The 17,485-nt window shown below is 37.8% G+C and overlaps 8 protein-coding genes across 8 annotated transcripts; 3 read left to right on the top strand and 5 right to left on the bottom strand.

Moving 5' to 3' along the window:
* Positions 1–231: 231 nt before the first annotated feature.
* Positions 232–2,238, top strand: GCK72_015643 (uncharacterized protein; the record flags this gene model as incomplete). Its single annotated transcript, XM_053731033.1, has 3 exons — positions 232–638; positions 1,297–1,635; positions 2,088–2,238. 3 exons carry the CDS (start codon positions 232–234, stop codon positions 2,236–2,238), a joined length of 897 nt encoding a protein of 298 aa, XP_053585805.1.
* Positions 2,239–3,368: 1,130 nt separating this feature from the next.
* On the bottom strand, positions 3,369–3,713 carry GCK72_015642 (uncharacterized protein; the record flags this gene model as incomplete). Its single annotated transcript, XM_003091534.2, has 1 exon — positions 3,369–3,713. The coding sequence occupies one exon, from the start codon at positions 3,711–3,713 to the stop codon at positions 3,369–3,371; it is 345 nt and encodes a 114-aa protein (XP_003091582.1).
* Positions 3,714–4,905: 1,192 nt separating this feature from the next.
* Positions 4,906–6,669, bottom strand: GCK72_015641 (uncharacterized protein; the record flags this gene model as incomplete). The annotated part of the gene is made up of 8 exons (XM_003109165.2): positions 4,906–5,043; positions 5,089–5,161; positions 5,213–5,408; positions 5,452–5,659; positions 5,708–5,842; positions 5,888–6,108; positions 6,155–6,508; positions 6,555–6,669. 8 exons carry the CDS (start codon positions 6,667–6,669, stop codon positions 4,906–4,908), a joined length of 1,440 nt encoding a protein of 479 aa, XP_003109213.2.
* Positions 6,670–6,869: 200 nt separating this feature from the next.
* Positions 6,870–7,307, bottom strand: GCK72_015640 (uncharacterized protein; the record flags this gene model as incomplete). Its single annotated transcript, XM_053731032.1, has 1 exon — positions 6,870–7,307. One exon carries the CDS (start codon positions 7,305–7,307, stop codon positions 6,870–6,872), a length of 438 nt encoding a protein of 145 aa, XP_053585804.1.
* Positions 7,308–7,749: 442 nt separating this feature from the next.
* GCK72_015639 (uncharacterized protein) lies at positions 7,750–9,949 on the bottom strand (the record flags this gene model as incomplete). Its single annotated transcript, XM_053731031.1, has 9 exons — positions 7,750–7,968; positions 8,013–8,173; positions 8,354–8,543; positions 8,586–8,682; positions 8,747–8,887; positions 8,932–9,198; positions 9,248–9,372; positions 9,415–9,860; positions 9,904–9,949. The coding sequence occupies 9 exons, from the start codon at positions 9,947–9,949 to the stop codon at positions 7,750–7,752; spliced, it is 1,692 nt and encodes a 563-aa protein (XP_053585803.1).
* Positions 9,950–11,431: 1,482 nt separating this feature from the next.
* GCK72_015638 (uncharacterized protein) lies at positions 11,432–11,854 on the top strand (the record flags this gene model as incomplete). The annotated part of the gene is made up of 1 exon (XM_053731030.1): positions 11,432–11,854. One exon carries the CDS (start codon positions 11,432–11,434, stop codon positions 11,852–11,854), a length of 423 nt encoding a protein of 140 aa, XP_053585802.1.
* GCK72_015636 (uncharacterized protein) lies at positions 11,551–16,843 on the bottom strand (the record flags this gene model as incomplete). The annotated part of the gene is made up of 4 exons (XM_053731029.1): positions 11,551–11,832; positions 14,225–14,303; positions 14,777–15,308; positions 16,738–16,843. The coding sequence occupies 4 exons, from the start codon at positions 16,841–16,843 to the stop codon at positions 11,551–11,553; spliced, it is 999 nt and encodes a 332-aa protein (XP_053585801.1).
* On the top strand, positions 13,361–13,780 carry GCK72_015637 (uncharacterized protein; the record flags this gene model as incomplete). Its single annotated transcript, XM_003091531.2, has 1 exon — positions 13,361–13,780. The coding sequence occupies one exon, from the start codon at positions 13,361–13,363 to the stop codon at positions 13,778–13,780; it is 420 nt and encodes a 139-aa protein (XP_003091579.2).
* Positions 16,844–17,485: the final 642 nt, after the last annotated feature.

Raw genomic sequence — 17,485 nt, 5'->3', positions numbered from 1 at the left:
ATACCCAAACTGTTCAGAAGCTAGTCGTGTGGGTACTCTTCTCAAAGCTCTTGATGAGCTCTGTCCAACCTAATCAATTTCGAGTGAATTGTGTAACATAATTTGGAAATATTGCTTCATATTCGAAAAAGTTCATATCATTCCAGAGTCTGCTTGTCCCTATGCTCCAAAAAAGCATATCTACTGGTTAACCTGCATTATAACAAATCAATAAACTGGGAAACGGTTGTGATGCCAGGCGGAGACAGTCCACGGACCAGTTTTGCGTTTGACCAGTTTAAGCAGACGTTTAGTCTAATTGGAGCTCAAGAAATATCAAAAATGGCTGGAATTGACAAGAGAAGAATAAAAACTGTAAATATCGGAGGCCATTTGGTACCCAGTTACATGAAAAGGGAACACCGGAGAGGTTCGGAGTGTCTGGTGACCTACTGGGTAGATCAAAAACTTGGAATGCGAATGATTATCGATTACTCGTCGAAACTTTTCAACAATTATGAAATTTCTACTGTTTTGATGGGAAAATATGATTTCTACATTATTGATTACTTGATGACTCGACAGAAATCCGTTCCAGATGTTGAATTTAGTGGACACAAGGAAACAGTGACAGAGGATCAATACTTGTTCTTATTGAGGTGAGACTCTTAAAATTTATGCGAAAATGAGCAAATCGAGATGAATCATTAACAAAATCAGATTCTTCATAAAATTTCCAAAATTTTGAGCCCCATATTGACCTATTTTGGAGCAGTTTGGTTTGGTGGCCTAGGAAATGCATTTTCTAGGCCACCAGATCAAAAATTTCAATTTACTCCAAAATAGGTCGATATGGGGCTCAAAACTTTGGGATTTTTATAGAGAATTCAAATATATTATTAGTTTTCCAAGTTGAAGCTGGAAAATTTGCAAAAATCGGAAAAATTCCATGTTCATGACCCAGAATCTTCGCAAATCTGGGTTTCTAGGCCACCAACGTGAAAAATAAATAAATATTCAGATTCTCCATAAAATTTTCAAAGTTTTGAGCCCCATATTTACATATTTTAAAGCAGTTTGGTTTGGTGGCCTAGAAAACGCATTTTCTAGGCCACCAGACCAAAATTTTCAAAGAGCTCCAAAATAGACCAATATGGGGCTCAAAATTTTCGAAATTTTATAAAGAATTCAAATATTTTATTAGTTTTCAGTTTGATGGCCTAGGAATCGAGATTTATGGTGATTTCTAGGCCAGGAATTTTAAATTTTTCGATTTTGACGGATTTCAGCACATTTTTTCATAGATTTTTATTTCAGAAACGCCATCGTAACCAAACATCTCAGCATTGCTTCATCTCCACCTGAAAACTTCCAGTATTCTGGAACATTCCAGAACTATGGGACATTGATTCTAGGTTCTGGATTCTGGGTGACACTGGACAATCTGATTGCAATGAAATCGAAGGTTATCATTATTCGAGGCTCCAAATTGATCAGTTCGGAATTCAATCGATATTTGAAAAATTGGTTGATTGGAGGAGGGTCTTCTGAGATCAAATATCTCAGTGTTGAAGTCAAATCACTCGATTTAAATTTGGTCTTCAAAGATTTAGAGAATCAAGTTGTACTGGTTGAGAAGAGGAGGCAATACACATGGTGAGTATTAAAATTTGTACAGTAACTCAATTAGGTTTCTCTGAAAACAGACGAAACTAGCATTTTTGGATTCAGCACATCGAGAGCTTTCAGAAAAGTACCCACAAGCCTATATTCTGAGCAATTTGCGTCTCACCACGAAAACTACAGTAACCCGCAGTAAATCGTGTCGAGACCCAAATTGGTCAGAATATAGGCTTGTGGGTACTTTTCTGAAAGCTCTCAACAAGCTGAATTCAACTGGATAGGTCTGATAGCCAAGTATTGGGTTTCTAGGCCACCAAGTCGGTTTCTAGACCATCTGAGTCATTTTTCGAGATTTTTCAAACCTAGTCATGATTATACTCATTTGAAAGCTCTTAACAAAGTAAGTCGGAATATTTTATCCAAAAACTAAAAAAATCGGATCCCAGCACGAGTTAGGTGAGTTAAATTGACATCAATTTTTTCAGGATGGAAGAAGGTGTGCTGGAATTCGGTCATAGTTATGACCTGACACGTGACGACGGTGTGACTGCTACAGTATACCAGGGCGCAGGTCGTGATGGAACTCGGATGTTCGAGATGGTTGTGTGGCCCGATTTTTGTGGAAATCAGTTTTGAATTTTTGCATTTTTTCCTCTGAAGACTTTTCTCTACTTATTTTTGCTGTAACACCTAAAATTACTATTAACATCTGATAAAGTTTTTTTGTGCACTTCAAGTGTTTGAATGATAAAATGTGTGTATTCTAGGGAAATCAAGTAATCTTATTAAAAATAGAAATGCAAAATGGGAAAGAATAATGAGGCATGCCATAGTTATTATTAGTGAAAAATATCACCTACTGTTGGAAAAAGGATTGGGCCAGATAATAACAAATATTATGACCAATAGTTATACAATTAGACAAAATGACCTAGAAATCCATCTGATGGCCTTGACATCGTCCTGTCCTGAATACAATACGCGGACTAGTTTTGGATTTCTAGGTCACCGTTGAGAACTTTCAAATGAGTGTAATAATTCCTAAGTTTCGTTCAAAGTGGGTCCTGCCACGAAAACTACAGTAATCCGAAAATAGCCAAAGTGATCCAAATCTAATCATGATTATGCTCATTTGAAAGCTTTTAACGCCCTGAAAACAATGCGTGGACCAGTTTTGGGGTTCTAAGTCATCAGACGGATTATTAGGCCATCACTTGGGAAATGTCGGTTTTCATCCGTTAAAAAAAAAAACTTTTGCACTTTTGCTGTTATCGTGTGACATGATGAAATCAGTGGGAGGAGATGATAACATTTCTCGTAATGAACAATGAGGAATACAATTAATGTGATTGACAGACTCAGCGACTGGAATTATTTCGAAACGTGGTTCGATAATACAAATTGGATCGGAAAATGTGAAAAAAACAGTTTCTATGACGTTGACACCCCTACTCTTGTCAAGGAGACGTCCTTTGTACCTGAGGAACAAGTTCTAGACACAAATTTCATTAAAATCACGAGAATCATACATAAAAGTTTGTTCCTTTGGTGCTTCTTCCTGAATTGCTCAGCCTTACTTGATTTATTGGTTATTCTTAGCAATCTTATTTGACACCGAACATTTATCAAACTGCACCAGATCTTAGACTAAGCAACATCGGATGGTACCGCCCATTTAGTGGAGAAAAACCCAAGACAGGGATACTGTAGATATTGTAATGAAACAAGATGCAACTGAAGTCCTTTATTCAGAAAAACCAACAAAATCAGAATTTTCCAAAGATACTGGCTATAGGAGTCTTGATTCCAACACCGCTCGGTCCCATCTTGACTCCCCATCCAAGAAAAGACGCATCCACTCCATCCGAGTTGGCCTTCACTCCCGTATCGAAATTGATACCGAGTCCAGCGTTGAAGAACTCTCCGGTTTTCTCTACCCAAACAAATTTCGCATCTGCACTCACATCCAATCCATTATTAGTCAATCCAGCGGTTGCACCGACTTGTGCCAATGTACTGGAACCGGAACTGTCGGTCTCTTTGTAAAGTGTCACACCGGCACCAACTTCTGGACCATTCTTGATGGAGGCTTTTGCATAGGCATCAGACATTCTGGAAAAAAGAATATAATGAACTACAGTAACCTAACAAATCTACAAAAATGAAAATATATATGTTGAAGACTAAAGTTAGACACCTTCCTTTTATAGTCTTCTCCCTTGTTCACTGAATGGGCGGTACTATTCAACGTTGCTCCGTCTTAGATTAGGTGAGGTGCAATGTTTTGTTTCAAATTTATATTGCTAAGACTTAATTAACCAATGAACCAAGTAAGACTGAGCAATGCAGGAGGAAGCACCAACGAACAAAACTTCAATTTATGATTCTCGTGATTTTAATGAAATTTGTGCCTAGATTTTTTTCTTCAGGCACAAAGAACGGTTCCCTGACAAGAGTAGGGGTGTCAACGTCATAGAAACAGTTTTTCACGTTTTTCCGATCCAATTTGCATCATCGAAACTAATTTCGAAATTGTTCCTCACTTGTTCTTGTCTGTCAATTACATTGATTGTATTCCTCACTGTTTGGTGCAAATAATGCTTTTACCTCCCACTTATTTTGTCATGTCACATTGTACTCAGGGAATTTTGAGCGAATCGCCCAACGTTTGGGCGATTTGCCCACCAATTGGGCGGCCGTGCCCACCCGAGTTGGGCACTACCGCCCAGATCATGGGCGAATCGCCCAAACGGTGGGCGATTCGCCTTCAAATGGTTTTTATTAGCGCTGGCGCTGGTTCGCCTCCTCGCTGCTTTTAGATAATACGAGATTCAAACAAATAGAGTTTTTATGGAATCATTTATCTAATTTGCAATTAATAGTACATGACAGTAAATGAAACAGTTTGGAGGATATTATGGCATAAGACACATGATGAGGGTTCGATGAGATCGTACAAATGGGGAAGAAACGAATCGGGAAATGACTAATCGGGAAAACACTTTTTATAAGTTTTAGAAGGTCTATTGTGTGGTTATTAGCACTTTTACTGGTGTATTTACCAGTTTTTGGTGATTACTTTGAATTTCACTCGACATGCCGAAAGTGTCAAAAGTTTTCAGCAGAAGCGAATACTCGTAAAGAAAGCGCAAGAACATGAAACACACCAGTAATAAGCTAAATTACCATACTAAAATTAAAATTAATGAATTTGATTCCCTTTCAAACACCGAAAAGTGTTAAAAAGCGTTCTTCCCGAATCGTCACTTTCCCACGATTATTCCCTATTTATAAGGTCTCGGTTCAATCGTTGAAGTTACGGGAATCAATTAAATTCGAAGGGTTATGGCGGAAAGTGGAGGAAGTAGTCGGAGTGCTTATATTCTCATCTTGATTATCTTCACAAGAGACAGGAGCTCGTATTTTTCGCTTCGAATTTCTCTGAAATATTCTTATATGAAATGGTATAGGGTGGATGTGGCTCACGTCTCTGTAACTCCAAGACCCTGACTCCTTAGAACCGAGAGATGGCGAGTAGACGGCAGTGCGAATTTCTTTACTGAAATGTTATTCATAAAATAGGATAGGTATGAAAGGAATAGTAGCTTACAGAGCTTCTTTAAGACACTTATGAAAGCCTCCTTTTCCCATGTACATGGACCTAGCCAAGGAGAGTGCTTGATACTTTCGCTTTTTGTTTGCTAGAGATTCCCATGGCTGCAAACATCGCATTCGACTGAATGAATCCTCCCATTGACCGCACTCCAATTCGTCTTCTTCTATTCCAAAAAAGTTGAGGAAGAGGGCTAAAACATATAATTGTTTCGTGATTAATACATGGAAAATTACTTCGAAGATCTGTGTAAAATTTGACGGGAAATGGAGTGTGGGTAGAGAGCTCATTGTCAAACGGGAGACTCCAAAGTTCACATTGAATATCTTGCGGTACAGAGCAGCTGGCTCCAACTATTTGGAAAAGATACGATTTTAAAGTTATGTGAGCCTCGTCACTGTGCCTGCTGTCGAATGGGATGGGAGTGACGCTTATTTCAGACCCCTGTAATTAGAATTTTGATAAATCCAGTGAATAGATGAACAGCCTTACTGAAAAAGGAGGATCTGACGGGTAAAAACACTTCATATGTCGGATTCTATATAGAGAACCTCGAAGTTTTTTGAATTCTCGATCTGAATCGGAGTTATAAATGGAATTAGGAATTGTTGGTTTAGCCAGTAGACCCTGAAAATGTATAGTGTGTAATTATAATGAAACTAATTCACTTACATAAAGTAGTTGACCTTGAGTGATGATCAACGAAACATTTGAATCAACGTAACAATCCAAAGGTGGGAGGCTGTATGAAGTAACCGATTTAGAATGTTTTTGAACAAATTTGTTGCAGTCTTCAATCAATGTTGGGATCCGATTCATATAACCTTCGTGCAACAGTTTCCCCGCTCGAAACAAGTTAAATACTCCTCCGGCAACACATGAATTTAAGCGATCTGAAAGCACTTTTGATATTACAAATATCGGGAAGTTAATATTCACCTAAGAATGGTGCACTTCCACTATTCGGCTGGGTTGCAAACACCGGAACAGGTGTACCTTGATGAGGAGTGTAGTTTCCCATGGGTGTTTGATATGGTCTCATGTAGTCCATGGCGCTGTTTGTTGTAGAATTGTTGGAAGTTGAGGGAAACGTGGGATAAAATTGATAAGAAGTGCTGTTTTGAGATCGTGAAAACGAATATTGAGTGTCCATTGGTCCACCCGTTTCTATATTAGGTTCAGAACCATTCAAGGTCTGATTCATTGCAAATTCTTCCTCACGCAATCTACTACCGACAGGACTTTGCACATTTGATCGATCTGAATTGTCGTCCGTGTTTGAAGTGGGTGAAACTGTAACAGAATTAATTCACTCAGAAACAAGCGGTGCAAACAGAACCTTCTCGTTTCAGAAGCCGTTCATTTTTGAATCGTACCGGTGGAACATGTTTGGGTTTCTTCTGTTTCGGTGCTTTGACACTGAGAATGCGTGATGATTTTCTTCGTGCGGTCATTTGCTGAAAGGAGAATGAGATACATGAGAACCAATTGGTTGTATTCTTCAATGCTTACCGAGAGTTAACCATAGAATCAGACATATAGCGATGAAATTGGAGAGAAGTGGTGGGCGAGCGTTGTTATAACTATAAGCATAAATGGAGGTCCGACAGAGCGCGTTTGCTGACATCTCTATTTGAGGCAATAAAATGCTCAATTATTTGCTCATTAAAACATAAGTGGCGTCATTTATTTTGAGTTTTATCGCGGGGCACATCACGTTTTCCAGAGGGACTATTGATTGAATTTTATCTGTCACTTTCCCAATGAAAGGTGGCAAACTTTGGCATTGTTTGAGCACTTCATAGGCAACACGAGATATCCCTTGTCTCCTAACAGATTTCATTAATTCTGTCATAGGTTCCAGAATAAATTCTTTAACTATCAAATGTTTGCACGTTCCGTTATCAACTATCATCTCAATCTGACCGAACGTGAGTGATTTTGTGAGCGGATCCGTGTAGCATATCAAATTTGACACTGTCGTTTTTGCTCCACAATACGAAGGGGCGGAGAATACGAAGTTCCCGAAAGAAGATGACACTTTACATCGTTTTCTACAATACGACGGTGGCATAACTGATTTGAATGGCATAGATAAGCTTACAGAAATTTGACATCTCTTCCCAACTTCAAGTGCTTGACAATTTCAACATGAAACGGAATTAAACATTCTATATTTATGATATTCGTTTGGCTGTTCAAGATGGGTAGCCTTTCTTTGGTTTGCTTCAATGCTTCAAAAATGTCTTCTTTGCAGGCTAATTCTTGAGCTTCGTCAAGTAGAAGGGTTTCGCATTTTTGGGCGCATACATATCTGAATGTTTTCGTAACATATGAGTACAATACTGAAAAATACCTAATAATGATGGATTGCTCACAATTGGTCGATTGATGATTGACTGATTTCATCAAATTTTTATGTTCTCTCTCGAAAACTTCGGATGTATGCTTCCTACCGTATTGCAATTCATGTGAAGTAATATGATTATAGAATGACTGAAAGAAGCTCTATTGATTAATCATATACATGTGTGTCATTTGGATCCTACATGGTATTTAATTGTTATAGAATCCGGCTCGAGAGTGGCATGGAGTTGATATACTTTGGCCAACAATTTGTTTAGACTTGTGGAGTCACACATCATATTTGCTTGGCACATGAAAGAATAATACAAACCGCACATCAGAGCATTGTAATCGTTGCTGGTGCAAAACGCTTCCTGCCAGACAAGCCCGCTCATAATTATTGCCTTCTGCATTCCAACCGTATTTCATTTTTTATAAGCTGTGGAACTACCTTCTCCGTTTCTCTCCCTGTGGACTTAGACGATTTTCTCATTGATACTAATGGGACGGGGTCATATGTGTACGGCACGATTGAATCAATACAATTTACTATTGCCTCCACACTTCCGGTTTTCATTTTCAAATGAACCCAATGGTGAGGTTTCAAAATTTCTGCAAAAAATGATTATCTCATTCAATTATAACCAGTATACCTGATACTAGATGTTTGCTAATCCCGCATCCTAATATGTGAAATGGATCCAAACAGAATGACTTGGGTGGGAAAAATTTGAAAACAGCGGGAACTGCAAATCAGTTGTCATATAGATGTATGACACTGAGGAATTTAACCTTTAGATCCGTTAAATCCATTGATACCTTCTGATGAATCTCTCATTATGGTATAATCAGTGCGATGGGAAAACTTATTGAAATTATTATACGATACCGTTCCACTCCTTTTTTTCTTCCCCTCCGTTAAACATTCGGAGCATCCCATAATTTGATGCCAGTTAGGTAACCTTGTCAACATCTTTCTCTCCTGGGAAATAATTATTTTCATTGACAACATCTCATATTTTACCTTCATATCAGCCAAGAAACTCATGATTTTGAGTCGAAAAGTCCATGTTCTTCCATTGACATCTACATTCACATATTTCGGCAGATTGCAGAACGACCTAAACTCAATTATGACATTGCATCTTTTTAAAGACAGAAGCATCTTTTTTTAAATAAACTCACTTTTCTACAAAAGTGTCCGCAAACTCCTTCTTCACACCCCCATCTGCAAACACCATCGACACCATCACAAAGTTATTTCCTCCGCTCTTCGATTCCACATTAATTCCTTCCAGTCTCATCAACACCGGCGTAACTTCTCTCCTGCAGTGTTTAAATGTGTCTTCGAATTTTCATTGTAGTAATACCTGCTCAAACTTTTAAAAACTGCGCCGTCCGAAAAAACTGAGAATATAAGGTTAACAGTTCCTTTTTCAAATTCTTCTTTCGATTCCATTTTAGACGTGTAACCCGAAAAGTTCCTTATATCCTCCGGTAACAACTCTCCTGTTCCATAATGAATCGTTTTATGTCCTTCAATTATTTCAATCCCCTTTGATCTTAATTCTTCTTCCAACTGCCAGAATACATTGCACTGTACGAGGGTAACTCGATTCAAGACTTCACACCGATTTCTGAAAATTTATTCCTATCATTAGTTTCAATGATTTCCAAAATACTCACTCTTTGCATTCTGCACATTTCTCTTCTTTGAAGTTTTTCTTTTTCGCACATTTGTTACAATAGTACGATACACTGTCAATAACATTTTTCCCCATATTTCTCACCACTTTTTTAATGTCATTGATCTGAAATTTAAGATGTTGGTGTGTTTATTGCACCAGACGTACGGAAAATGGAGCTTTTTCACCGTAAACTATTGCCATCAAAGCCAACATCCTTTTCATGCATTTCTCTGATAATCCTTCCTTGCAATAGAAAGTAACCAATGCCAGAAGACGGTGGTCCATATCCTCCCCTTCTACAATAATGGTTCCTCTGTCATCTTCATACAATTCCTCATCATCATCTTCTTCTTCTTCATCTTCCTCATCATTACTTTCATTTGCATCCGTCTCAGAGTCTATGTGATCACTTTCTCCGTCGCTTTCAGAATTTGAACTTGTTACGTCTTCATAACCACACTGTTCAAGTCCAAAATCGTAGTCTTCACATAGCTCTTCTACTTCGAAATTGTCACCAATGGAGCTCATTGTTTCATCTAATTCATCTTCCTTCTCTACTTCAACTCTTTCTTCTTCATCTTCAGTTTCGTATTCTTCTAATTCTCCAAAATCTTCAATAAACTCTCTTTGAACCAGTTCAATTTACTCACTTACTTTTTTTATTTGTTGTCCTGAAGGGCGCCTTTGCATGTCGTTTCATTTCAAATAGTTAGAAAACGGAATAAAAATAACAAATATAGTGGAATGATTTAGAAAATCGTAACATACGCTGGAGCGCATTTTGAAATTTTGGGCTCTTCGCTCATTCAATGGGCACTTTGCTATTGAATTGGGCACTTCGCCCTGCCCCACCACTCCTCCTTTCTCAATTCTTCGACCTAACCGTCGCCCAACCCTTGCCCACTGGGCACTTCGCCCAAAACGCCGGCGATTCGCCCTAAATGAAGGCTCATCGCCGATACTGTAGGCAATTCGCCTACAGTATGCCCACCCGATGCCCAACCCTTGCCGAAAATTCCCTGAGTAATACTTATCTATATTCCTTCGGCTTTCTGTGCTTCGGCCTAGTGACGTCTCCCATGGACCCTTTGCGATGCGTCATACAAAAAGGGGTCATATGACGCGACTGTCCTTCTGGACAGATTTCGAATGTCCTCCCCATCACACGTTATATCTCGCTAACCATTCTAATTCCGGGACCGTCCCACGCGCGCCAGCTGACGCCCTTTGAGCACGAGCCGCCTACCGTCATCTCTTTCATGCTCTCGACTGCGGCCCCGCCCCACATTGGAAGGAAAGATTATGATCATTCGAGGTTTCTTCCCAGTTATCCGTCATCTTGTATCTCTACCTCTTGGACCGATTATTAGCGAGTGTTCGACTTTTTCTTAAAAGTCACCGTAAGTCCACCACCATGGTCCTCATAAAATAAGGATAGGCTGGTTATTGAGTTGTTAGGGATAACGTAGTTAAGTGTTAGAATGTCTCTCGTCCTCCAGTGTACAGTACCGGACAAAAATGTATCAACTTTTGCTTTTTCAGTTGAAAATGTCTAACTTTGAGAGTATGTCATGGTAATACTGATTGTCGCATCAATTAGATATTTGATGAATCATACAAAACAAAGGTAGATCTTCATTTTTGTAGTTGACAACTTTTTTGGTACGGACACTCCCTAGAGAGTTATGGTCATTTTAAGTAGAAAGCTCAAAAATCGCACTATTTTACACCGAAATTGGTCGATTTGAGGAAAAATTACTTTGTAGATACGTAACTTTCTAGGTCAACTACAAAAATGGAGTTCTATTCTTGTTTTGCGTGATCCTATAAAAATTATTTTGTGGGACAGTTAGTTTTACTATAACACACTCTTGGACATTTTTAACTGAAAAAGTCAAAAGTTCACATTTTTTGTCCGGTACTGTAGTGCAGCATTATTCAAGTAAACGATTTCATTAATTTCCTCATAGATAAGACACTGTTCATTTCCAATGACCTGATTGATTGTATTTTTCAGATAAAAGAAATTTTTTCTCCTCCCACCTGTTTGATGATTGCTAAGTATAAGAACCCCCATCAAAGTCTCCTCATTATATCAGAACCTCTTTTCTCTTTTTTTGACTTCTCAGTTTATTCTCTTCTATCTATCTATATTCTATTATATCTTTGTTACTTCCAGAAAATGAGTGTCTCCCGTGATGTCCACCAAACCAGCACCGAACTCAAAAAGTTTCGTCATCCATCTTCCACAACACGAATCGTCCCAATCGACACACGCGTATCAATCAGTTCAGACGGACCTCAATTCAAAGCGAGAGCATCTGCAGTCGAATGGACAAATGACAATGAAGGAAGTATTTCTGCAGCAAGAGTCGGTGGAAACATTGGGTTATCTCTTGACGGAGTGAAGGCCGGGTTCGAGGGAAAAGCAGTGTGGGCTGAGCAGAACTTGGGACCAGTGAACGTCGGAGCCGGATTGAATGTGGATACTGGAATGAAATGGAGTGGTGATGGAATGAAAGCGAGTGTTTTGGGATGGGGATTGCAAGCAGACAACAATGGAGTGGGTATCAAGACTCCGTTCTGTAACATCACATTCAATTAGCTTGTGTTTTGTTTTCCGTATTTCTATACTTTCTTACCAGAGTTGAGCGGAATTCCGCCTTCCGCTTTCCGCTTTTCGCCGATTTAAAAAAATAATTCCGCCTACAGCTTTCTGCTTTCCGCCCAGAAAGTTTTCATTCCTCTTTCCGCCTTCCGCCTTCCGCTCAACTCTGTTTCTTACTATGAATAAATGTGTTTTGTAATGGTTTTCATGAGCTTCAGTTTAAAATTTTTCAGAACGCGTGGCCTAGAAAAACGCGCAATTTGAAAAAGTTGTGTACACTTCACACAAGAAAGAAAATGTGATTTTTTTAAAAATATAGCAAGTTCCCAAAAAATATATGTGAAGTTAAGTTTGGGAGCTTGGAAATCTGTGTTAATAAACTGAAAAGGCCTATAAAACGTTTCAATAGGTCCAGTGTTTTTTAGAAAATAATTTTTTTCCAAATAGGTTTTCTTTGATAAACTTGAAATAAGAATCAAAAAATGGTTTATTTCAGTGAATATTAGCAATGAGGTCTTAAATATATCCAATATTTCTCAGAAAAAAAAAATGAAGAAGGTTCTACGATTCCCTGACAAGAGTAGGAGTGCCAACATCATCGAAACTGTTCATTTCCAATGTTTCCCGACCCACTTTGCATTATCAAAACAAATTTCGAAATTCGTTCTTGTCTGTCGATCACATTGCTCCCTCCTACTTATTGCATCATGTAACATGAGGTTATAAGAACCCTGCGGTTTCGGCTAGTTTTATTTGAAATATCGATTTTTGAATTAAAAAAAAACTTGCTTTATCTCATACTTATTTGCATGTGAGATTGCTTAGTCTAAATCATAAAAGCAACAATATAAATCAAAAGTTGACTAAGGCTGAACAATGCAGAAAAAATAGTAGTAGCACGGCACCCTATCACTCAAAAATCTACTTTTAATGCGTTAGGAAGAAACGTCAGAAGTCTACTGTGTTCAAAATGCTTGGAAAATGTTTTCACCGAAAAAATCGACTTTTTGGAAAATAAAAATAAGTTATATAAAACACTAAACTTTACTGAATTCAATAGTAAACCACTGCCTTTTTCTATGCGTTTTAAGCTACAGTAAGAATTTGCTGAAGGGTCAATAATCCCTTGGGTAAGTTTGAGGCGTGCTGTGAGCAGCAAATCCATCTGATACCGTACAACCTCTATTCTCATTTGTCAATTCACTATTTTCGTAATAGCCTCTTGTTACGGCGGCTCTCTTATAGGTTTCACAGGGAATCCTAATTTCGATTTTCAAACAGCGTAAAGTTTCCTAGTTTCAAGGTTTTTCAAATTTTTAGTCGACTTTCTAATCTGTAGTTTGCTAAATTATTTCAACGATTTCGATAATTAAAACAGTAATAATCGTGTTTTCACTCAAATCTCTTTTTATGCTTTCACCTTATCAAGGTTGAGCGGATTTTCACCTGCCGCATTCCGCTCAACTCTGCACCTTATCAATATATCTTTATTATTTCCAGAAAATGAGTGTCTCCCGTGACGTCTTCCAAACCAACACCGAGCTCGCAAAGTTTCGTCATCCATCTTCCACAACACGAATCGTCCCAATCGACACACGCGTATCAGTTGGATCAGACGGAGCTCAATACAAATGGAAAGCATCTGGAGCCGAATGGAAACATGACAATGGAGGAAGTATCTGTGCAGCAAGAGTCGGTGGACATCTCGGCTTATTTGGTGACGGAATGAATGCCGGGTTTGAGGGAAAAGCAGTGTGGGCTGAGAAGAAGTTCGGACTTGTTCATGTCGGAGCCGGAGCAAATGTGGATACTGGACTGAGAATTAGTGCTGATGGAATGGGAGCGACTATTTTGGGATTTGGATTTCAAGCAGGGAACATTGGATACGGTATCAAGACTCCGTTCTGTAATATCACAATCTAAATAAGGTTGTGGTGTGTTTCCGTTTCTTTATTTTCTTAATAGCAATAAATAAGTTTTGTAAAGTTTTTATCACACACATTCATTCTATGAAAAACCAGTATTGACCTTTATGCACCTTCACAAACAAGTAATAAAGTGATTTATTGCAACACTATAAAACCAAAATAAAAGGTACAAAATCAGACAATACGATTCTCAAAATGCATGACAGTGTTTGACATCTTGCTTGACTCAGTCCCCAGGAGATTGAGAAAAGCCTCGCTTTGTCAAAATGACTATTTCTTTTTTCCGATTTACGGAGCAAGACAGATCTCAACGTCCCGTGTCCGAGTTTCCGCAAGTGGTCAATCACTTGCTATTGATAAACAAACTTCATCACTTCTTTTTCGATGAGTTGCCGAAAAAACTTTTCCAAAAAAAGTGGAATGCGAGCTGTCCGCTTACAGTCTTCATAGAGTATTGTTTCGGAGTGAATGTGAGTACTGTCGGTTCTTGAGAATTCATTTCCAACTTTTCTGGTTCACTGAAAAAATTTGAGCGTTGAAAGTTTTACAGAGAGACTAGACAATGTTGTAACAACTATAATTCTAAGAATCTCGAAATCGTGTTTCATTTTACTATACACATACAGTATCATTGGCCTGAAACTTTCGGAAAACATTTATTTTAGAGTTTTTGTTACATTTAATACGCGTTCTGGGAAAAAACCATGGTTTACAAGTTTTTTGTAAACATTTCAAATCATAAAAGTTCAAGAAATCGCAAATCGAGTGTATCATTAGCGTCTGCTACAGTTTTTTGATTTTAAAAAATCTTGATTTTCATTTTTTGACCATTGGATCACTACTGTTGACTTATTGCCCACATCTCCCTTCAAACAACTGTAAAACTTGTATTTTTTGGAAAAAACTGAATCGAAGTTTTCCTGCGCATTTCACAGAAACTACCGTTTTGGCGTTCTACAAACACAGTCTGCTATCGATGAAAATTTCTTACCTAGTAGTCTGTGGTTCAAACCATAACACTTCACATTCATCTGATGATCCAGCGAGCATCTCAATGTTCATCTTCCAATTATACAGCTCGCAGAGGTTTCGTATCAACTTTGTCATTTCCTCCTCCACTGTTTCGATGTCAGCTACCACTGGTTTATTATCAAATAGACACAACCAGACATTCAAACCATACACAAACTCCTCAGACTCCAGAATATCGGGAATGTATTCTTTGAGATGAGAATTCTCAATTACAGTAATAAAATACTCCTTGTTATCCAGAACAAAACTGGTTGATGACTCACAAATATCTGATTCATCGAGTAGGTAGTGTCCCATTTCATAACTTGAGATAAGCACTGCCGTTTTCTCATTTTCAATCAAGTAGTCCGCCAACTCTTTGCCAAATTTTCTGTATTCATGATTAGTCCCATCTTGAATCACACCTCCCAACACATCCACTTTGTATAGTCCGTCTCGAACTTTTTCCTTTTTGAAACCATGATTTTGCGAAGAAAACATTATTGAGTAATCTAAAAATTATATGTTAGAAATAAATCAGAAATAGTTAGAAAGATAGTAAGATAGCATCGATGAAACGAATGATTAAAAAGAGTGGGTCAGATGGAAAATTATGGTTTCAAACTCATTTATTTATAGATAAACTTCTCGTAAAAACCGATAAAACATTGTGCTCCTTTGTTAAAAACATGAAATAATTTTTGTAGCAGGAACTTATAATTAACCCCACAAAAACTACCAAATGCACAACAACAATAAAATACTACAATCGCTTTGATGACTTCCCATGTCTGTAGTCTTTGAACTTATCAAGCCAGTAATTCCCAAACAAGGATCCAATCCACGCGAAAAAAAGTGCAAACATGTATTCAGTTGCAGTATTAAAAATAATTATTGTCACGCTATCAATATTCAATTCGAAAGTAATCCAGAAATCAAAACCCAAAATACGACATAAGGATGCGATGATCGATGCATGCCAGTTCCAAATGTGGAATGTCTGTAAGATTTTCTTGATGACGTGTCTTCGGCGCGTTTTCCGCATTTTAGAATGATGGCTATTTTTTCTCAATTTTTCAAGATAAGTTGGAATGAATTTGAAAAAGTAATTTAAAAAAGTCAGTAATGAACTAAACATAGCATGTTGGATGATAGAGAAAATGTGAAATAGTCAAAAGCATGAAAAAAATAAACTGTTTAAAACTTTATGAGGTATGCACACCATAAAATGGGTGGTTCGAGTCAACACACCTTTTTTGTCATCTATCCTATAGCATATGCAAACAAGTTGCGTCAGAATCATGTGATTAACTCACAATTGCTCATAAATAAAATGAGTAATGTATTTCCTCTCACAAAAAATGAACGAATAAGTGTTTTATTATGTGTGATGAAACACTTTGTATCCAGAAAATTACCCGAAGTTTTTTTTCTATAGACGGTGCAATCTCATTCACGATGCTAGCAGGTACTTTAAAGTGCGGATCGGATTTGTTTTTTCCTCCATTAGGGTTTATGCAGATTCTATGATAATTTGACATTGTGCCTTCACTGGGATTGTTGAATCGGATAATGTTGCTACCTGAAAAGTGACACTAGTTGTGCGAGAATTTCGATTTCGTACGGATGATATACATTTAAAAAAAAACACCTTTTCTGTGTCTACAACAAAGTGAATTACTACTTTTGATTTAAATAATCCATAGAAAAGACCCTTGTCGAAATGTCGTAGTTGCAAAGTGTCGCAGTTGCGAAATTTACGTTAGTTGCGAAATGTCGCAGTTGCGAATTGTCGCGGAGCAGCAAAATAGGTTTAGAACGCTTCTTAGATAACTAACAAGAAACTAAGCTAAATACTTCATGTTCCACAAGGTGGCTAATAAGTATACAACGCTCTTAATGCCTCGTTCTTTAATAGATACAGTTAGAAATCGTACTCACCAACAGGATTTCCATCTTTAACTCTACCAAGGGTCACGTCTCGAATACCAGCGACAGTGCATTGGTTTTTATCTTCTTCTTCTAATAATGAAAAACGATTCTGCATTTCTGTGCAGATCAGAAGACACTTCATCAATTTCTCATACCATTCGAAAGAATCATTCACCCAATTCCAACCGGGTTTCACATTTCGAAGAAAGGCAAAAGTGAAAATTGGAAAATATACACTGGACAAAACATGGCGAATCATTTCGAAATTTTTGTCAAAGACAAAGGCATCAAACTGAACAATCGAATATCAAAAAAGTATTTGAGTCACAGATAACCATTTTTATTGCCCAAATTCTAAGTTATTGCTCTCTCAAATGTTTAAGCATGAAGTCACTGCCAGAAATGCTCAAATACGTTTTTTTAAATATCAAATATGTTTGTGTTAAGCACAAAAAGGCAGTTTTCTTGGTCACCACTAAATTTTGATTCTCTGTTTGTAACTTTTTCATAACCTTTTTATAAAGAATAATAAATCAGTTCATAAATGTTCGTAACCCGTAAAATACAAAAAAATGGTAGATCAATCCAGCACAGATGGTGCATTAGTCGTCGGTGTGGTTACAGTATCCAATGATTCAGATGAATTCGTCGTCGTCGTCAACATCAATTCTGAAATTGTGCTGGTGTCTGGAAGTGGTGGATAAGTGGAGTTGTCCGGTTGAAAGTCTTCAGGCAGTGGAGATTGAAGACGTTTGCA

This window comes from Caenorhabditis remanei, chromosome IV (assembly GCF_010183535.1).
Source record: "Caenorhabditis remanei strain PX506 chromosome IV, whole genome shotgun sequence".
NCBI classification, from domain to species: Eukaryota; Metazoa; Nematoda; class Chromadorea; order Rhabditida; family Rhabditidae; genus Caenorhabditis; species Caenorhabditis remanei.
The sequence above is the reverse complement of the archived record's forward strand: the minus strand, read 5'-3'. Positions and strand labels throughout refer to the sequence as shown.